Source organism: Tupaia chinensis, unplaced genomic scaffold (genome assembly GCF_000334495.1).
Source record: "Tupaia chinensis unplaced genomic scaffold, TupChi_1.0 Scaffold000359_1, whole genome shotgun sequence".
Taxonomy (NCBI): Eukaryota; Metazoa; Chordata; class Mammalia; order Scandentia; family Tupaiidae; genus Tupaia; species Tupaia belangeri.
The window spans coordinates 1,090,708-1,112,860 of NW_006159855.1; the positions used below are offsets into that span (position 1 = coordinate 1,090,708).

The 22,153-nt window shown below is 41.2% G+C and overlaps 1 protein-coding gene across 3 annotated transcripts in view; it reads left to right on the plus strand.

The window, feature by feature from the left end:
• Positions 1–22,153, plus strand: part of TICRR (TOPBP1 interacting checkpoint and replication regulator) — a 112,469-nt gene that overhangs the window by 72,090 nt on the left and 18,226 nt on the right. For 2 of the 3 annotated variants that reach the window (XM_027773550.1, XM_027773549.1), the window contains 13 exons: positions 160–439; positions 1,186–1,424; positions 2,643–2,877; positions 3,968–4,097; positions 4,471–4,610; positions 6,426–6,644; positions 10,617–10,768; positions 13,835–13,935; positions 15,634–15,727; positions 15,807–15,886; positions 16,042–16,281; positions 17,434–17,530; positions 20,721–20,778. In XM_027773550.1, coding sequence (XP_027629351.1) covers positions 160–439; positions 1,186–1,424; positions 2,643–2,877; positions 3,968–4,097; positions 4,471–4,610; positions 6,426–6,644; positions 10,617–10,768; positions 13,835–13,935; positions 15,634–15,727; positions 15,807–15,886; positions 16,042–16,281; positions 17,434–17,530; positions 20,721–20,778 — 2,065 coding nt within the window. Of the gene's footprint in view, positions 1–159; positions 440–1,182; positions 1,425–2,642; positions 2,878–3,967; positions 4,098–4,470; positions 4,611–6,425; positions 6,645–10,616; positions 10,769–13,834; positions 13,936–15,633; positions 15,728–15,806; positions 15,887–16,041; positions 16,282–17,433; positions 17,531–20,720; positions 20,779–22,153 lie in introns of all 3 variants that reach the window. The other variant, XM_006152794.3, reaches the window with a different exon arrangement.

A 22,153-nucleotide genomic window follows, 5' to 3' on the forward strand; every position in this document is an offset into this window, starting at 1 on the left:
ATAAAAGAAACTGGATGCTGACCATTACTTGTGTTTGGTTCAACAAATACATTTATTGTGTAATTTTTTCCTTTAATGTTGAAATTAGCTTTACTTTCTCCTGATTTCCCTGAATGTACAACTGAAAATAACCTAAGGTTCTTTGTCATTTAATTTTAGTTGTGGGAATCCCCAGATCACCTTGGATATTGGACAGTTTGTGAACTGCTCCACCACGGGGGAGGCACTGTCTTGCCATCTGAAACATTGAGCCAAGATTTTGCTAAAGGTGGGGAATTACTACTCAGGAGTGAGAGAAAGCTGTCAAGTGAACCTTACATATCTCCGTGGATTTCAAGTCTGCCCACTGATGCCACTATAAACCGTTTGCTGTATAATTCTCCTGAGTATGAAGCCTCATTTCCACGGGTGGAAGGAACACTATTTCTCCCTGTTGAAGGTAAGCAAATAATATTTGGGGGTGGGGGGGTGTTGTGATCTCAGTTACATATATTTCTTCAAGGCAGGTCCCTGTTTTTAACTTGTTAAATGTTTGTGATTGAAAGAATTAAAAGATGTCTGGGTCAATCCGATAGCCTAGTGGTTAAAGGGGCTGGATCCCACATGGCTGACCATGGTTCACATTTCACCATAATGGCTTGAAAAACATGCTGGGTGTGTGCCCCAAATCCTGGAAGAATGGAGACATAGAGGAGAAGGGATAGCAATGTGACCAGGCTTCATTGAAGGGTGCTTTCTCTTTTTGTCTCTCTCTGGTGAACATATGTGCCTTCTATCAATTGAAAAAAATAATCAAGGCATTCTAAGCAAAATCAGATACCTCAGTAAAAGGTTGAATTATTTTTTCTTTCTAATTTTAGAATTTTTTATTTAATTTCATTTGTTATTTTTTGGGGGAGAGGTTTTTGCTATGGGGTGCGTGTGTTTGCCGGAAAGACAGAGACAGACAGAAAGCGAGAAATCATCCCCTGGGGGGGATGGCCACGCCACAATCCCTTCTCCCCCACTTTCTTCTCGGGATCCTGGGCGCACACGCACACGTGCCTGGCATGAGTTTTAAGCCACTGGGTCCGAGACTCGAACTGCGGTCGACTACTTGGGAGTCCATCGATATAGCCATTAGGCCAACTGCTGGTCCCAGTAATTATTTCTTATATTAGAATTAATATTCTTTATTTCTAGCAGGAAAAGAGATTCAAGAAACATGGATTGTCACCCTAGAGCCATTGGCCATGCATCAGAGACATTTTCAGGAACCAGTCCAAATTTTCCTAAGAGGCTGGGTGGTCCAGTGGTCTCTCCCAATGAGCAGTAGTTTGGGCACTGACAGCTGGATGCTAACAACTCCAGAGGAGACGACATCAGCTCAAAGGCTGTTATTTGAGCAGCTGGTATGCAGGCTGACTGCTGAGGAGTTACATCTGGTAGGTATCTTCCACATGATAAGTTTATTAAATGCCCAGGGGCACCCTGTGTAATATGGTCTCATAAAACTGATGATGTTTTTACAAGTAGTATTGCCTACATTGGTTGCTTAGTAGTGAAGAAACCATTAATAAAATTGCACGTACAAAGGCCAGCTAGTGGCATGTTGGTTAAAGTGACTGGATCCCACGTGGCTGACTGCAGTTTGAATCCTGGACTTGGCAGCTTGAAAAACATGCTGACCATGTGTGTTGACCAAACTCCTGAGAGAACACAGAAGAAAGGATTGCTACATGGCTGTCCCACTGGTGTGTGCTTTCTCAATTTCCCTCTCTCTGTCTCTGTGGTAAGTACATGTTCCCTATAGCCAAAAAAAAAAAAAAAATCCAGGGACCAGCAGTTGACATAATGGCTATGTTGCTGGACTCTCATGTAGTTGACTGTGGTTTGAGTCCTGGACCCAGTGGCTTAAACTCATGCCAAGCGCATGTGCGTGTGTGCCTGAGATCGATCCCAAGAGGAGAATGAAGGAGAAGAGATTGTGGTGTGGCCATCCCCCTGGGGGGTGATTTCTCGCTTTCTGTCTGTTTCTCTCTGTCTTTCTGGCAAGTAAACACACCCTGTAGCAAAAACTTCTCCAAAAAATTTTTTTTGTCATGTACCCTGGATCCAATTAAGCTAGAATATATTTACATAGGAAAAAAGGCAGTCAGCTAACTGGATGGTTGTACTCAGGTAGTGAATATTCCTGGTAATGTCAGGTTTTTGTTGCCTGTAATTCAGAATGTGTATATGTATCTCTGCATATGATTGATAACTTCTGTCTCATAACCATGAGACACAGTTTTCTCTTTAATAATCATTGGGAAAACTATTCTGTCTCCTGCTAAGCTACTGTTTTTTTTTCTTTGGTTTGCTTTAGGGCACATTTGCTCACCAGACAGAGATGGAGAGAGGGAAAGTGAGAAATCACCCCCCACACACACTGGGAATGACCACGCTGAAATTCTTTCTCCTCTGTTCTCTTCTGGTGATTTTTGGGCACTGATGTACATGCACCAGGCATGTTTTTCAAGCCTCAGGGTCTGGTTTGAACTGTGCTAGCTGACCATGTGGAATCCAGCTGCCTTAATGACCATGCTGCTGGCTGACCCTAAGCCATATTCTTTAGGCATGTGAACATCAATATTTTCAACTAATTAGAACTTTTTCTATAGGTTGCCAGTGTGAACCCTGGTGAAGGCTGGCCCCCCATCACTGGAGTTGTTTCCCCATTCGCGGCCAATGCTATGGTTCTTACTGTGTTACACACAGAGGAGGCTGAATTTCAAAGGCATGTTCTGCAAACAGTTGTATCCGAGGGTCCCCAGGATACAAATTCTCTTTTATCAGAAGTTGTGGATAGTGTACTGAATCAGATTCATAATTCACTTGACCATCCTGCCCCTCCAGGTAAGGTTCTGGACCAGAAATTAAAAATAGTCTAGGGTAGTTTGTAATCTTTTCTAGCATCAGAACCTTGTTTTCACCATGCACGTATTAGAGCTCCACTACATTATAAAATAGATAAAAAGCAAGTTTCAGTACTTCAGGCAATTTGAATTGTTACTCCTTATAGAAATCCTGAGCACTTTAGAGTCTGAAGGCTCTATAAAACCAGTTGGAAATGAAATTCTAAGAGGAAATGGTTTTAATAATTTTGGTAAAAATTGCATGTAAAACTGGTGATTCTGTTTACCTTGAAATTTCTTTCCAAACTTTTTTCTTTCATAAGAGAAAGAGATACACTGAAGGAGACAGAGATAGACAGATACTGCCAGCAGGGTCTTCATGCTGTGATCCATCCCATTCTCAGTTGGCCTGGATCATGGGCATGCGTGCACATCCCGGTGTGCTCGAGGACGTTGCAGGACATAAACCCAGGACCTTCTTCATGCGAGTCATGTTACTACTATGCCACCAGGCCCCAGGGGCTATAATTTTTTTGGTTATTATTTATTACTATTGTTTTTTAAGAAGAATTTTTGCTGTAGGGCATGTATACTCACCAGAGAGACAGAAAGCGAGAAATCACCCCCCAAGGGGGATGGTCACACCGCTAATCCTTCTCCATTCTCTTCTCGGGATTTTGGGCACACATGCACATGCACCCAACGTGAGTTTCAAACCTCTGTGTCCAAGATTCAAATAGCAGTCGGCCATGTGGGAGTCCAATAATCATTACACCATCTGCTGGTCTTCCAACAAATACATTTTTAAGACTAGAAAAACAACATTTTAAAGTGTTATTTAGAGAAACATTTCAGAAATGAGACTTGTTGGTAGTAATAAAAAATTTTGTTATGTCTGCATATTTTTCATAGACAACATGGGCCTGTAGGAGTCGGTTGATGGAGAGGGACAAGGATCAGTAACCATGCAGCTTTTGTATGTTCCTTGGAGAGGGATACAATCAGTGAAGGGAGGAGTGAGTGCTTGGAACTCCCTACCTTTGCCGTAATGCCTCTTTTTCTCTCTTGCCTCTCTTCTTTTGTTCCTGAAGCTCCTCCTGTTCCAGAGTGGGCTCAGCAGGAGCTTGGCCGCACCCTTCCCTGGAGTCCAGCTATTATGGAGAAGTGGTTTCCATTCTCTAACCTCAGTGGTGCCAGTTCACCTTTGATGGAGTCATTTTGGTAAAACTTTATTTCTCTGGGTATTTTAAAATAAAGCTTTCTTCCTAGAGAGCGAGACACAGAGATGGGTACCTCCAACAAGGATGTGATGCTGTGACCTACCCCCAGCCTCAGCCAGCTAGGATTTTGGACACTTGTATGTGTCTGTGTACAGGGAAGGCCTGGGATGTGAACTGGGGACCTTCCCATATAGACCTAGTTGTGTTACTGATGTGCTATTAACTTGCCCTGAAAAAATATTTTTTAAGCCTTTTCATGGGGACATCTTTTAGCTTTTAAAAGGATAATGGATTTTTACTATTGTTTTGTTTATATCTAAAGCATTATAGAAAATTGGAAGTTTGGTTTTACGCTAGACATCTTGACTTTGCAGGTTACTCCAGGCTGCCTCAGGTAGTAAAGAGGAATCTTCCAAAACTGAAAGTGAATTGACATGTTACCTCACTGAGCTCTACCAAAGAAAATCTCATGAAGAATCCACTGTAGCTAATCAAGAAGACAACAAAAAAAAACGTGTGTACATGGGAAGGCTGTTTTGTTTTTTTAATAAGTACTTTTATTTGATTTTTTTATTATTTTAATTTGCTATAGGACATGTGTACTCACCAGTCAGAGAAAAAAAGTGAGAAAGCAAGCTGCCATGTACAGGACTTGAACTGTGGTCAGCCATGTTTGAGTCCAGTGCCCTAACCATCATGCTACGTGCTGGCTCCAGAAAGGCTGTTTCTTAAGTTAGCCTATTTCGAGACTGTGTGTTTTAAAATTATGACTTTACTGAAATAAGTTTAAAATTATAACTAAATAAAAGCAAATTCTTTTTTTTTTTTTTTTTTTTTTTTTTTTTTTTTTTTTGGGATGGTTTTTCACTTGGGCGCTCCCCAGACAGACAGAAAGAGACAGAGAGACAGAAAGCGAGAAATCCCCCCCCAGGGGTGATGGTTACGCCGCAATCCCTTCTCCTCCATTCTCCTCTCGGGATCTTGGGCACGCACGCACACGCGCCCGGCGTGAGTTTTAAGCCACCGGGTCCAGGACACGAACCGCGGTCAGCTACGTGGGAGTCCAGCGACATAGCCATTACGCTAACTGCTGGTTCCCAAGGCAAATTCTTTAAAAAAAAAATCTTTTCTTTTAACATTTTTTGCCTTCAGGCACATGTGCTCTCCAGAGAGAGAGAGAGAGAGGGAGGGAGAGAGAGGGAGGGAAAGTGAGAAATTTCACACACACACACACACACACACACGCACGCCTGCCTGCATGCATATCCCAGGAGGACGGCCACACCACAGTCTCTTCCATTCTCCTCTTGGGATTTTTGGGCATGCACGCACACATGCTGGTGTGATTTTTCAAGCCACCAGGTCTGTACCTTGAACTGTGGTTGGCGATGTGGGAGACCAGTGCCTTAACCACTATGACACCTACTGGCCCTAAGCAGGGAAAATTCTTACATTTCAATTTTCAAAATAATGACTTGGTGTAATAATAACAAGGCAAAAATCACATCACATTTTTTTAAGAAGTTTTTGGCGTAGGTTGTGTGCACTCACCAGAGAGAGAGAGAGACAGACTATTAGAGGGAGAGGGAGAAGTCATCCTGCAGGGGGATGGCCACATTGCAATCCCTTCTCCATTTTCCTCCCAGGATCTTGGGCACATGTGCACATGGGCCTGGTGTGATTTTCGAGCCATTGGATCCAGGACTTGAAATGTAGTTGGCCATGTGGGAGCCCAGTGACAAAACTGCTATGCCATCTGCTGGTCCCACCATCTTGATTTTTAGTTAAAAAAGAAACTTCAAAAGAGCATTGTATCTTGCTTATAAATGTTTGTTCATCTGCTACCTTGCCTTGTTGTTTTACCTTATCACTTAACAAAATTTGCAAAATTCTCATGTCGACAAATACTTAGATTGTTTTTAGTTTTTATCATAAATAATATTGTAGTACTCCATTGTTGTTGGAGTGATTTCCTTAGCACAAGTTTCCAGGAACAAGTTACTGTGGCAAAGAATCTGACCATTGGCTCTTATGCAGATCACTAAATTATTTCAGAAAAATTTCAACACAACTCTGTGGCCATTGGGTAATGCCAAAATAAGTCTGTTTGGCATTTGTATTATGTAAAAGTCATCTAATAACATTAGTATGTTTGGTTTCTAAACTTCAGTTAAGAGGATTCTCTGTTCTGAATAGAAAGAGATGGAAGAGCTACATAATGCAGATAATTCTGAAGGGATGTACTTCCTTTCAATATTCCTTCCAGGAATCTGATTCCACAGAAGCGCAAGTTAATGTCTGTTTCTCCCCACAACTGTCGTTCTGGTAGGCGGGGTTCCTCGTACTCCAGTGAGGCAGAAGATGAACACCATGTGCCGTTCCCTGAAGATGTTGAATGTTGCGAGGCTGAATGTGAAGGCTCAGAAGTTAAATCCAGATGTCAGTCCAGACATGGCCGGGGAGAAGGGGATACAGAGGACAGCTGGTGGAAAGATAGCAGATAAGTTGGAAGACAGAGGAAAAACATTAAGAAGTTCCAGACCCAAAGGTATTCTTTCATAGCATTTTGGTATCTTAAGTCTGTTTACTCTGTTATTCATCTCTTATTTATTTTTATTTTAAAATTTGCTATAGGGTGCGTGTGCTTACCAGAAAGAGAGCCAAAGAGAGGGAAAGTTGAAAAGCACTTCTTGAAGGGTATGACCATGTCACAATCCCTTCTTCGTTCTCCTCTTGGGATTTTGGGCATGCACACACATGTACCCAGCATGATTTTCAAGCCATTGGTCCAGGACTGGAACAATGTAGTTGGCCATGGGGATCCAGCCACCTTAACCACCACACTACCTAGCTGGCTGGCCCATACCCCACATTTTAATGTTTTTGCCATAAGGTGTGTACACTTACTGGAGAGAGATACAGGGAAAGTGAAAAAACACTCCTCAGGGGTGATGGCCATGCCACAGTCGCTTCTCTGCCATTTATTCTGGGCATGCACAAACCTGTGCCTGACATGATTTTCAAGCTGCCAGGTCTGAAACTGCAGTTGACTATGTGAGAGTCCAGCACCTTTAAGGGAAAGTTAGTCTGCTGACCCAATAGCCCTCATATTTTTAAGTTATTTATATCCTCTAAATAACATTGATTATCTGCTACATGACCAAAATATGTTATGAGTACAAGAAATAATATAATGTCCTAGTCCTAGATTTATGATCTACCTACAAAGATAAAACTAATGCAATAATAAGTTAATGTATATGGATCTATAATATGGAGATAGCCGGGACCAGCAGTTGTTGTAATAGCTATGTCGCTGAACTGCCAGTTGACTGCAGTTCGAGTCCCGGACCTGGTGGCTTAAACTCACACTGGGCACATATGATCCCGAGAGGAGAATGGAGGAGAAAGGATTGCGACATGGCCATCCCCCCGGGGGATGATTTCTTGCTTTCTGTCTATCTGTGTGTCTGTCTGTCTCTCTCTCTCTCTCTTTCTCTCTCTGTGTTTCTGGTGAGTGCATATGTCCTATAGCAAAAACCTCTCTAAAAAAAATATGGAGATAGCCAATATAACTAATTTATAAGAGAGCCAAGAGTCTCAAACAGGAAATATAAGCCTATTTGGGAAGTAAAGCCCAGCTAGGAATAGACTGAGGAGACTTAGGCACCCTGGAGCCCAGGCTAGACTTCCAAGGATGTGCAGAGTTTAAAAGGTAGAAAGGTTTAAAAAAAAAAAGCAAAAAAGTGGGACCAGCAGGTGTAGTAGTGGTTAAGGTGCTGTATTCCCACATGGCCGACCAAGGTTTGAGTCTTGGACCTGGTGGCTTGAAATTCAGGCTGGGTGCATGTGTGTGCCCAAAATTCTGAGAAGAGAGTGGAGGAGAAAGGATTGCAGTATGGCCATCCTCCCTGGGGGTTGATTTCTCACTCACTCTCTGTTGAGTACATGGGCCTTATAGCAAACAAACAAACAAACAAAAAAAACTTAAAAAAACAAAAACAAAAAGGTATTTCAGATGGAAAAGCAGCAATCACAATCAAAATCACAAAAGATAGGCCATGCCTTTCATAGGACAAATAGTTCTACATTAGTGAATAAAGGTGGAGGAAAAAAAGTTTATTAGTAATCTAGGACTGGGTTACTAATATCTTTCAAAGGTGGGCAGAAGAATTTAGTCCAGCAGTTTTTACTTTCCTGCTCTATAATCTTCCCTTTAAAGCAAAACAAAAGTTGAATTATTTATTCTTTGGGTATTTATTTTTAAGAGAATATTATTTTAAGAGAGTTTTTTTTTTTTTTTTTTTTTTAATATATAGGGCGTGCGTGCTCACCAGAGAAATAGACAGAAAACAAGAAATCATTCCCCAGGAGAAAGGCCACACCATAGCCCTTTCTCCTCCATTCTCCAATTGGGATTTGGGGCATGTACCCACACACGCCTGGTGTGGGTCCAAGACTCAAAATCGCAGTCGACTATATGGGAGTCCAATAATGTATCTATTATGCCATCTTCTGGTCCCAAGATTTTGTTTTTCAAGCCACCAGGCCTGAACTGAAACTGAACAGTTTACTATGTGGAGTCTAGCCACTTTAACCACCAGGCCATTGGTTGACCCTCTCCATTTATTTAGTTCTTTAATTTTTTTTCATAGAGCTTTTCAGTTTTCCTCATCTGAGGTTTTCAGAAAGTTCGTAGAAAATGCACATTAAGCGGGACCAGCAGTTAGCGTAATGGCTGTGTTGCTGGACTCCCACGTAGTCGACCGCGGTTTGCGTCCCGGACCCGGTGGCTTAAAACTCACGCCGGGCGCGTGTGCGTGCGTGCCCAAGATCCCGAGAAGAGACTGGAGGAGAAGGGATTGCGGCATGGCCATCCTCCCTGGGGTGTGATTTCTCGCTTTCTGTTTCTCTGTCTCTCTCTGTCTGGAGAGCGCACGTGCCCTATAGCCAAAACCTCTCCCCCCACCCCCCAAAAAAAAGAAAAAAAAAAGAAAATGCACATTAAAAAAATATGCATTGGGATGGCAGGTGGCATGGTGCTTATGGGTGCTGGACTCCCACATGGCTAACCACGGTTCGAGTCCTGGACCTGGTGACTTTCGCACTTTCTCTCTTTCGCGCTCTCTCTCTCTCTCTCACTCTGTCCCTCTCTGGTCAAATTAAAATAAATTAAGTTAAAAAATAATTCAAAAAAATATACATAAATTTTAGGAAATTATTTTGCACCAAAGAAGTGAAATTATTTAATTTCATTTTTTAGAAACTTTCCGAAATCCCCTCTTAGATTTCATAGATATTTTATTAAGTTTGAAACTTGAATATTTTATTATTGGGGGTTGATAAAGTAAATGGTAAGACATTTCTAATTTCAGATTTCATCAGTCCATTGCTGGTATATAGGAAAGTAATAAACCTTTATATATAATATTAACCTTGACTCCTGTAGCCTTATAATTGCTTATTAGTTCCAGAAGTTTTCTTGTTGATTCTTTCACATTTTTCTAGATGAATATTCATGTCATTTGTAAATAAAGACAGTTTTATTTCTTTCTGCTGCTAAATTCTTAACATGTACAATTGCTGGGGCCGGCAGGTGGGCATGGTGCTTAAGGCGCTGGACTCCCACATGGTTGACCGTGGTTTGAGTCCCAGACCTGGTGGCTTGTTTTCTCACTTTCTCTCTCTGGTCAAATTTAAATAAATAAAGTCAAATAAAATAATTCTTTAAAACAAAACAAAATAAAAAATGTACATTTGCTTTGCAAAACCTTAACATTTCTTATCTCTGTACTTTCCCAGTATTGACACTATTGATATTTTGGGCTGAATAATTCCTTGTTGTGGGGGCAGTCTTTTCTTTTTTTTTTTTTTTTAGGAGAGTTTTTTTTCGCTATAGGGTGTGTGCGCTCACCAGACAGACAGCGGCATAGAGACAGAAAGTGAGGAATAACCCCCCAGGAGGATGGTCACGCCGCAATCCCTTCTCCTCCATTCTCCTCCTGGGATCTTGGGCATGCACACACACGCGCCCGGCATGAGTTCTAAGCCACTGGGTCCGGGACTCGAACCGCGGTTGACTACGTGGGAGTCCAGCAACATAGCCATTATGCTAACTGCTGGTTCCCTAGGAGAGGTTTTTTTGCTATAGAGCGCATGCACTTGCCAGAAAGATAGAGAGAGACATAAAGTGAGAAATTACTCCCAGGGCAGATGGCCACACCACAATCCCTTCTCCTCCATTCTCCTCTTGGAATCCCAGCACGCATGCACACACACCCAACGTGAGTTTAAGCCACCGGGTCTGGGACTCTAACTGCAGTCTTATACTTCATAGAATGTTTAAGAGCATCTCTGGCCTCTACACCTATAACTCCTCCCCCACCCAATTAAGAGTCATGAGAGTCCACATGTATCCAAATGCCTCTTGGGTGGCAAAAATCTCTCTATTGGGCAACCACTAGTTTTAATAATATGAGGACATGAGCTGACTGTGAGAATAAATTTTACTTTTTTTCAGAATTTAAAACGGAGGAGGAGCTCTTATCTTATATACATGAAACCTACCAAAAGACTGTGGCCACAAGAGAAGTCCTTTTGCATTCATGTGCTCACAACATGATCTCAGCCATTAAGGTGTTTCTAAAATCTAAAGGCGCCAAGGAATTAGAAGTAAGAATCTTGGGTTGTTTGTCATAGATTTCATCACTGGTTGATTAGTTGCTGATGGGATTGGTTTATATATGTCTTGGAAAATGTCAGTATGTGACTCAAGAATGACAAGATGAGCAAGGAGTGAGTACAACTCCAGATCTTGGAAAGTGGACTTAGTGACCTGATAGGACCAAAAAAAAAAAAATTAGTGGATGTAATTACATGCACTTCTTTCTCAAAGAAAGCTTTTTTTACCCTCATTTGAGTTGCATGAATTAAGCCAGTGGGCTTTTTGTTGTTGTTTTAATATTTATGTATTTATTTAATTCTATTTGTTATTATAATTTGACTAGAGAGAGAGAAAGGGAAAGTGAGAAAGCAAGCTGCCAGGTCCAGGACTTGAACTACGGTTGACCGTGTGGGAATCCAGCACCTTTAATCACCACACCATCTGCTGGCCCAAGCCAGTGATTTTAAATCGTAGCTGCACTTTTATAATCACCTGGGACCTTTTTTTTTTTTTTTAAGAGTTTTTTTGCCTTAGGGTGCATGCACTCGCCAGAGGGAGACATAGTTGGTGAAAGGGAAAGTAATAAATCCACCACCAACCCCCTCAGGGGGAGATGGCCATGCCACAATCCCTTTTCCTCCTGGGATCTTGGTCACGCATGCACATGTGCCCAGCATACCTTTCAAGCCACTGGGTCCAGGTCTTGGAACACAGTCGGCCATGTGGGATAGGAGTCCAGCAACGTAACCACTATGCCACCTGTTGGCCCAGGAACTTTTTTTTTTTAACGCAGATGTCTGCTCCTTCCAGATGAACAGAAACAGATCTCAAGGGTTGGGAACATAGACCTTTATCTTTTAAAAAAAAAAAAAACAAAAAAAACACCTCCCTAAATTATTTTTTTTCTTTTCAATTTGCCATAGAGTACATATGCTCACTGGGGTGGGGAGGAGAGAGGGAAAAGGTGAGAAAGCACCTCCCCCAGGGGAGATTACCATGATGCAATTCCTTTTCCTCCATTCTCTCAGGATTTTGGGGACATACACATTTGCACATACCCAGCATATTTTCAAGCTGGTCTGGGACTCAAAATAAGCAGTTGGTCATGTGGGATTCAGCCACCTTAACCACCATTCTACCAGCTGGCCCCTAGATGACTCACAATGACTCACATGCACACAGACTGTTGCGGCACATTCTTTTACATCATGTTGTCATTTTTTTTTTTTTTTTTTTTTGAGAGGTTTTTGCTATAGTGCAAGTGCACTCACCAGAAAGACAGACACAGGAAGTGAGAAAACACTCACTCCCCCCAGGGGAGATGGCCATGCCTCAATCCCTTCTCCTCCATTCTCCTTTCGGGATCTTAGGCATGCACGCACATGTGCTCGGCGTGAGTTTAAGCCACTGGGTCCAGGACTTGAACTGTGGTCGGCTGCATGGGAGTCCAGCGTCATAGCCATTATGCCAGCTGCTGGTCCCCATCACATTGTCATTAAATTTATGTTTATTGGCAAAAGCTCAGCTCCTTTTCTGAAGTAAATTATTTATAATACTTAGCTTTTTTAATTATTACTCGTGGACTTTTTTTTTTTTTTTTTTTTTTTTCCGGTTTCTTCCATAGGGCATGTTTGCTTGCCAGAGAAAGACAATGAGAAGGGACAGTGAGAAATAACCCCCCAGGGGAATGGGCATATTACAGTCCCTTTTCCATTCTCTCAGGATTTGGGGCATGTACACATTCATCCACATCATGTTTTTAAGCACATGGTCCAGGACTTGAACCCAGTTGGTGATGTTGAAATCTAGCACCTTAACTACCATGCTACCTGCTGGCCTTGAATTCTTCCTTTTAAGATAGTTGAAATCTGAATTTTTGCCATATCCAGCCCACTTGCTCTGAAATACTTGTTTTTATAATTTAATTAATTGGGGCCAATAGGCGGTGTGGTAGATAAGGGTGCTGGATTCCCACCTGGCCCCTGACCATGGTTCAAGTCTCAGACCTGGTGGCTTGCTTTCTCACTTTCCCTTTCCCTCCCTCTCTGGTGGTCAAATCAATAACAAATGGAATTAAATAAATAATTCTTTTTAGAAAAATTTAATTCATTAATTAATTTTTATGATTTATTTTTAATTTGACCAGAGAGAGAGAAAGGGAAAGTGAGAAAGCAAGCCGCCAGATCTAGGACTTGAACTGTAGTCAGCCATGTGGGAGTTCAGCACCTTTAACCACCACACCACCTGTCAGCCCCCTTATTTATTGTTTTACATTTTCCCACAAACATTTACTTTACATATCAAAAATTTTGCTCATGCTCTATCATTCTAGATAGTTAATAGGTAAGCAACTTTCAAAATTTCAAGAAACTAAATTTTAGAGATAACTTTCAAAATATTTGTCATAATTTTGTTTGTGACTCTATGATAACAGGTACAGTATGGTTTTAAATGTTTTTGAGAAGATATTTACATGTGAACTACTCAAACTTGAGAAACAAACACCCAGCATACTATTCACACATAAACCTTCTCAGCTCAGCTCTGCCTACCAAGTATTCTTTTTGGTTTTGTTTTTGTTTTTTTGAGAGGTTTTTGCTATAGGGCACGTGTGCTCGCCAGAAAGACAGAGACAGAAAGTGAGAAATCACCCCCTGGGGGGATAGCCACACCGCAATTCCTTCTCCATTCTCTCAGGATCTTGGGCACGCACGCACACGTGCCTGGTGTGAGTTTAAGCCACTGGGTCCAGGACTCGAACTGTGGTCGACTACATTGGAGTCCAACGTCATAGCCATTACGCTAACTGCTGGTCCCACCTACCAAGTATTCTGTGGTTTACTGTCTAATAGCAAAGATCAGTCTCTGTTCTCAAATACTTTTGTATTCTCTTCTTTTTAAAGCTATAAAAGAAAAATAGTCATTTTACTATTTTTTATTCAAATGAAAGAAGATGGGAAGTTGAAAAGGAATGTAGTACTTCCCTTCTTAGGTCATCAGTCAACTGTGAAAAATTAGACATAATAAACAATGCTAAATTAGAAATAATAATTCTAATAATTTTATATTTTCAGATGAACTGCCTAAATCAAATAAAAAGTAACCTCTTAAAAACTAGCAGAAGTCTTCGACAGAATCTGGGGAAAAAACTGGATAAAGAAGACAGAGTCAGAGAGTAAGTACCTCCTCCCTTTTTTTTTTTTTTTTTTTTTTTTTAAACTATAACTCCCAAACCAAGCACTGATACTTGCTTCCATCATTTTAAAATAGATTTCTTGGAACCACATAGTCAACCGCGATTTTAGTCTTGGGTTTTTTTTTTTTTTTTTTTTAAACTATAACTCCCAAACCAAGCACTGATACTTGCTTCCATCATTTTAAAATAGATTTCTTGGAACCACATAGTCAACCGCGATTTTAGTCTTGGGTCCGGTGACTTAAAACTCACACCGGGGGCGTGTGCATGCATGCCCAAAATCCCAAGGGAAGAATAGAGGAGGAGGGATTGCAGTGTGACCATCCCCGCTAGGGGGGTGATTTCTTGCTTTCTGTCTCTCTGGCAAATGAATGTGCCCTATAGCAAAAATCTCTCAAAAAAAAAAAATTTTTTTTAAATTAAAAATTAGGAGGACCAGCAGGTGGCATGGTGGTTAAGGCGTTGGACACTTCGACATGGCTGACCATGGTTCAAGTCCCGGACCTGGTGGCTTATTTTCTTACTTCCCCTCTTCCCCTCTTCCTCTCTTTCTCTCTGTCAAAATAAGAATAAATGAATGAATGAATTAAATTTTTAAAAAATAAAAAATAAAAATTAAAAATATTAAAAATTTAAGTTTAACAATAAGATAACCAATAATAAATTAAGAAAATAAAAATATAAAGTAATAAAATATTTCTTGGGGCCTGAGATGGTGTGCTGGTTAAGGCGTTGTATTTCCACATGGCTGACCACAGTTCAAGTCCTAAACTCTGCATTTTGAACAACATGCCAGGCACACGTGTGTGCATGCCGAAAATTCAGAGAGGAGAATGGAGAAGGGATTGCCTCATCACTGTTCCCCCCAGGGGGTTATTTCTTACTTTCCCCCTCTGTTTCTATCTTTCTCTCACCTACAAGCACATGTACCCTATGGCCAAAAACCAAAACTTTTTCTTGTTGCTTGAAGATGCTTTTGTAGTTGATTCCTTGTTTCACTCTGATGTGCTGTTTGAGTCACCTCTTTACCCAATTGTTAGGTTGTTTTTTTCTTATATAAATAGATCTGTGCTTAAGAAATGAGCTTTCAGGGGACCAGCAGTTAGCGTAATGGCTATGTTGCTGGACTCCCATGTAAGTTGATCGCGATTCGAGTCCTGGACCCAGTGGCTTAAACTCATGCCGGGCATGTGTGCGTGTGTGCCCATGATCCCAAGAGGAGAATGAAGGAGAAGGGATTGCGGCATGGCCGTCGCCCTGAGGGGGTGATTTCTCGCTTTCTGTCTCTCTTGGTCTTTCTGGTGAGTGCATGTGCCCTATAGCAAAAACCTCTCAAAAAAAAAAAGAAAGAAAGAAGCTTTCAAGACCAGCAGATAGTACAGCAGTTACATTGCTGGACTTCAACATGGCTAACCGCCATTCCAGTCCCAGACTTGGTGGCTTCAAACTCACATCAGGCACATATGGGAGCATGCCTAAGGTCCCAGGAGGAGAATGGAGGAGAAGGGATTGTGCCATGGCCAACCCTCCCAGGGGGTTCCTTCTCACTATCTCTGTCTCTCTATCTCTTTCTGGTGAGCACATGCATCCTAAGACAAAAAATTTATTTATTTTTTTAAGATCTTTCAGGTGAATAGACTTCAAAGTAGATATGACTGAGAAATTTTTTTCCTCAAGGTGCCAGCTTCAGGTATTTCTTCGTTTGGAGATGTGTCTTCAGTGCCCGTCGATATATGAAAGTACAGATTATATGGAGCAAGTCGTGGAGGAGGCAAGTAACTGGGAGTATATCCTGGATGCTTTCAGCCTCTCTGCAGAGAGGGTGGGGTCATTTCCGAAATCTTTTTCAGGTGACAGATTTGCTGCGCATGGTGTGTTTAACTGAGGATTCAGCCTACCTAGCAAACTTTCTGGAGGAAATCTTGGGATTGTAAGTTTGATGACTACTAACTTTAAATTGTTTTGCCAAGAGTTATGTGTGGTATTGTCTCAGAGTGATGGGATCGTAAGGACTCTCCTCCTGGTGGGACGGGAGGCAGTAGACGAGGTAGGATAGTAACTGTTCCATATCAATCTGTTCCATAGGTACATTGACTCTGTCCCAAAGACACTCGGAAATCTTTACAACAGCCTAGGGTTTGTGATTCCTCAGAAGCTGGCTGATGTCCTTCCGACAGATTTTCTCAGCGATGACTCCATGACCCAAGAGAGCAAATCACCACTTTCATCTGTGCCACTTCTGTCAAGTGCTCACAGGTCAGTGTTGGGCAGCACTGAATCTGAACAACTGGAGGAGCTTCGTACCAGATCGGCCAAGAAGAGAAGGTAGGATACAAAGGAATCGAAGGAATTTCTTGCACTGTTAACTGTAGTTCTGATAATGAGTATGTTTAGGACCAGCAGGTGGTGTATAGGTTAAAGCGGCTAGATTCCACATGACTGTGTGGTTTGAGTCCTAGACCCGAGTAACTTGAAAATCAAACCGGGCCATGCATGCGTGGCCAAAAATCCCGAGAAGAGACTGGAGGAAAAGGGACTGAGACATGACCATCGCCCCAAGGGGTGATTGCTCACTTTCCTTCTCTTTCTAACCATCTCTGGCAGGTGCACGTGCCCTATAGCAAAAATGAAAAAGTGGGGGTGGCTAACAGGTGGCGTGGTAGTTAGGGCACTGGACACTCCCACATGGCTGACCATGGTTTGAGTCCTGGACCTGGTGGCTTGCTTTCTTGCTTTCTCTCTCTCTCTCTCTCTCTCTCTTTTTTTCTCTCTGGTCAAATTAAAATAAATTAAGGAATAAATGAAATTAAAATAATCTAATAAAAAGGAAAGAAAAAGAAGTGTGTTTAAACCATAATCCAGTTGTCTTTCACAATATAATATAGTAATGGTTGCCCTTATGTGTCAATCATAAAAGTCAACAATTGGAGTTCCTAATAAGGAGCATCTAATACTTGTTATGTTCTCTGGAGAAAATATCTGCCCTTTTTTTTTTTTTTTTTTTTTTTTAGTAATTCAAAAGCCCTTTGTTTTAAAATAGAATTTATTTTTATTTTTAATTTGTTGTAGGGCATGTGTGCTCACCAAGAGAGAGCCAGTGCACATGTGTGTACCCAAACAAGCCACCAGGTCCAGGACTCAAAACTGCAGTTGGCCATGTGAGAGTCAGCGCCCCAACCACCACAGCATCTGCTGGCCCCACAGAGCCCTTTACTGTCCACATGGGGTCTCCAGGAACCAGGTTCGCTTTATGAAATAAGCTCAGGATTCAGCTTATTCTTTAAATTTTCATTGATGCTTTTCAATGCTCTAAATAGTTGAATATATAATAGCTACTTTTAGATTTCATTATAAATCCAAGTCATTCTCAATATTGGCTTTTATTTAGATAGTTTAGACTGAATTCTATTCAAATTTAACTATGTATAACCTCTATCTAGTGTATCTTAACTGTATTTTTTTTTTAATTTTTAAAAGGAAAACTGCATTAATAAGACATAAAAGCATTGCAGAGATTTCACAGAATCTTCGACAAATTGAAATTCCCAAAGTATCCAAGAAAGCTCCAAAAAATGTGAGTAATCTCCAGTAGGCCAGAGATGATGCTAACAGAGTTATTCTTTCTGGGTGGAATTGACACAGCAGTAAGAATGGCCTTGTCTCCTCTTTTATTTTTTTTTTAAAGAATTATTTTAACTTTATTTAATATTATTATTATTTTCCAATTTGACCAGAGACAGAGAGAAAGGGTAGCGAGAAAGGAAGCCACCAGGTCTGGGACTTGAACCATGGTCGGCCATGTGGGATTCTAGTGCCCTTAACCACCATGCCACCTGCTGGCTCCAGCCTGGTCTCCATTTTTAAGAAATGACCTTTGGGGGCAAACAGGTGATACAGTGGTTGCGGCTCCAGACTCCCTATGACTGACACTGCAGTTAAAGTCCCAGACCTAGTGACTTGAAAATCACTCTGGGCACATGTGTGTGTGTACCCAATATCACAAGAGAAGAATGGAGGAGAAGGGATAGCAGGTGACCATCCCCCCACTCGAGGTGAGTTTTCATTTTCTGTCTCTCCTTCTCTGTGTCTCTCTCCAGCAAGCACATAAACCCTGTGGCAGAAACCTTAGGAAAAAAAAAGAGAGAGAGAAATGGACTTTAGAAGATAGAAATAGTATTAAATATTGGATCACTGAAAAAGTCATGACGTAGTTTTCTGTTTTTCTGTGCCAGACTGCATCGTGCTTTTCCGATGACCCGATATTTTATGAGTGTGTATAAAGCTATCATCCATGAAATAAAAAAAAAAATTTGTTAAGAGATTAACCAAAAGTGTACTAGTTGAAAAAGAAAAATTAATTTAAATTAATTAAAAATTTTTCATGTAGATAAGAAATCTCATAAATATTATTTAATCAAGGAGGTCACTAGAAAACAGTATACAACCCTAATAGAATCATGGTTTACAGTACATATTGCCTTACTTCAATAGCAAGTTTTTCCAAGTAAAATATTGTCATGGGGTCCAGGAGGTGGCGTGGTAGTTAAAGTGCTGGACTTCCATATTGGCCAGTTGTGGTTTGAGTATAGGACCTGGTGGCTTGCTTTCTCTTTCCTTTTCTCTCTCTGGTGAGCATACATGCCCTACAGCAAACTTAAATAATAATAAATAAACATAATAAAGCGAGAAAGAAAGGAAGGAAGAAAGGAAGAAAGACTCATGAAACCAGTTGGTAATTCCTTTTTTCTATGGTAGTAGATAAAAGAAGCTCAGGTTTTTATTGGTTCCCCCCAAAAGAAACCTAGCTGGTATCTATTTACTAGGTAGAATGAATGTCTTGTGGCGGAAAGAGGGGAGACTGAAAGTGCAATGAAACTTTAGAATTGCATGAACTATCTGAGTAGAGTTAGAATTCTGTGAGAACTAGCTTTAGCACCGATCATTAGAATAGAGGTTTGTGCTATTTCTGGATATTTATAGCTGTCCTTTAGAACTGGAGGTGGCATTTGCTTTCTTATGTACCTTATTCCTTACTTGAAAGTAAGATACACATTTTGGGTATCTTGCAATCCTGATAGATCAGGGATATTGGTCTGTTTACTTTTTTTGTTATGTCCTTGTTGGTTTTTGGTATTAAGGTGATGGAGGCTTCATAGAATAAGTTTAAAAGGGTTCCTTCCTTTTGGATCTTTAGAAATAGCTTGAGGAGAAGGGGGGGGGCAGGTAGTGTAGTGTTGGGGCGCTGGACTCACATGGCTGACTGTAGTTCAAGTCCTGGACTCGGCTTCAAACTCATGCTGGGCATGTGTGCCCAAAATCTCAAGAGGAGAATGGAGAAGGGATTGCAGCCCGGCCATCCCTATTGATGGGGGCAGTTCCTCACTTTCCCTCAGCTTCTTTCCCGGGAGCACATGTACTCTATGGCAAAAAAACTAAAATAAATAAATAAATAAAAATGATTTTGTAGAATTCAGAAATAAAGCCATGAGGACCTGATCTTTTCCTCATTGGGAAACTATTTACTGCTGATTCAGTCTCATTGCTTGTTACCGGTCTATTCAGTCTTTCTATTTCTTCCTGGTTCAATCTAGGTAGCTCATCTATGTCCAGAAATTTTCCCATCTCATCCAAATTTTCTAGTTTGTTGGCATATAGTCTCCTATATGTCCTCTTGTCCCGAACCCGCGGGACGAATCGGGCAGGGAAACTCGAGCGAGGGGGCGAAGGTCTGGAACCGGGTCAGCGTCTCAGCACGGGAGCGGAAGAAGTGTCAGCTCACAGTGTCACAGCTCTTTGATGTAAAGGTTTCGCTCATTTATTGAGGGCTAGAGCGCTTTCTTATATACACAAGGTAGAGGGAGGGAGGTGGGGTTTACAGCGGACCTTATTGAGGACCTGCCAGCTCTGTGTGAACCAGGGGGTCTGCATTCCTGGTGTCTGTGTCAAGGTTGCACAGGCCATTTTTAAGCAGTGAAGGTCATGACAGCCATTTTGATGTGGGCGGCTCCCCACATCCTTTCATAATTAATTGCATTTATTTATTTATTTTTAAGAATTATCTGTTTTATTTTATTTATTGTTGTTATTCTGTTTGGCCAGAGAGAGACAGAGACAGAAAGAGAGAGAAGAAGCTGCCAGGTTCGCGACTTGAACTGTGGACGACCATATGGGAGTCCAGCATCTTAACTACCATGCTTCCTGCTGGCCCAATTATTTGTATTTCTGATGTCTGTTGTAATACTATCGACTTTGTTACTGATCTTACTTATGTCATTCCTTTTTCTTTCCCTTGATTAGTCTAGCTAATGGTGTGTTAGTTTTTATCCTCTCAAAAACCAGATTTTTGTTTCGTTTGTTTTTGTGTAGTTCTTTTGTTCTTAATGTCATTTATTTCAGCTCTAACTTTTGCTACTTTTTAAAAAATTATTTATTTTGTTTACTTATTATTTCACATGAGTTTTTGCCAGAGAAAGACAGGCAGAGAGAAAGGATGAAGGAGCAAGCTGCAAGGTCCGGGATTCAAACCATCGTCAGCCATGTGGGAATTCCAATGCCTTAGCCAGCACACCACCTGCTGGCCCCTCTTTGCTATTTATTTATTTATTTATTTTGGTATTTTTGGGTTTTTGTTGTTGTTTTTCCAGTTTCTTGGATGCATCATCGTTATTTATTTGCCACCTTTCTATTATTTTCTTGTGAATGATAATTGCTATTTTAAATTATTGTCTTATTTTATTTCCTTATTATATTTTCTCATCTTTCAGGAAAACTCTCACCCTGCTTTGCAGCAGCCTCCACTCCCAGTAAAAGATACAGTACAAGGTATGCTTTGTTGTGGATGCATTTATTCACTAGAGTGACACATTTATTTTAGTTGCATGTAAACAGCTGCATGCAGTTATAAGATGACACCTTATATTCAGAACTCTCATGCACTAGATTCAGGAAGAGAATTTATATAACCCAGCAGATCATTAAAATAGTCATGATAATGAAATCTGTGAAATTGAAAAGAACAGTTTCTCTATTCAAGGCTAAGCTGAATATAAGAGCAGAAAGGTCCAAAATGAGAAAAATAATCATAACACTGGGATACATATGTACACATAAACACACACGTTTCGGGAAGTTTTTTTTAGAGAGATTTTTGTTAAAGGGTGTGTGTGCTCACCAGAGAGACAGAAAATGAGAAATCAACTCTCGGGGGGCATGGCCATACTGCAGTCCCTTTTCCTGCATTCTCCTCTTGGAACTTTGGACACACACATATGCCTGCCTGGTGTGTTTTAAGCCAATAGATCCAGGACTGAATCTGTGGTCGACTACTTGGAAGTCTAGTAACCATTATGCCATCTGCTGGTCCCCATATGTGTATATATTTTTAAAAATTTGCTATAGGACACATCACTAGTGAGAGAGAGAGAGAGAGGGGAGAGCATATAAGAGGGAAAGTGAGAAAGCATCCCCCTGGGGGAATGACGTCGCTGTAATCCCCTTTCTTCCCCTATCCCCTTGGGATTTGGGGCATGCACACACACGTACCTGGCATGTTTTCAAGCTGGTTGGCCTGGGATTTGAACCACATAGCCATGTGGGATATAGCCACCTTAACCACCATGCGACCTGACTGGCCCAACACTGGGATATATTAAAAGGACCATGACCAAGGCCAGCAGATGGCATGGTGGTTAAGGTGCTGGACTCCCAGATGACCAACTGCAGTTTGAATCCCAGACCTGGCAGCTTGAAACTCACACCGAGAACATGTGCATGTGTGTCCAAATCCCAAGAGGAGAATGGAAGAAACGGGATTGGAGCATGGGCATCCTCCCTTGGAGGTGACTCTTCTCTCCTCCTCTCTCCCTTTCTCTCCCCCTCTCCCTTTCTCCCCCTCTTTCCCCCTCTCCTTGTCTCTCCCCAGTAAATGTATGTGCCCGATGGTAAAAAAAAAAAAAAAAAAAAAAAAAAAAAAAAAGAAAAAATATCTTAAAATAAAAAGACTGTGACCATCTTCTTACTGAAGAATCATGTCTTATAATGAATTAAACTTTTAATAAAGTTGCAGGGATACACGCGTCCCTGTGTTTCTGAAAAGCTGTATTTAAGTTGAATTTGTGAGGAAATGCTACAGCTAACCATATACCAGCAAATAAGATAACCTCATTCATGGCAGAGCCCATGCACACACAGGAACGGG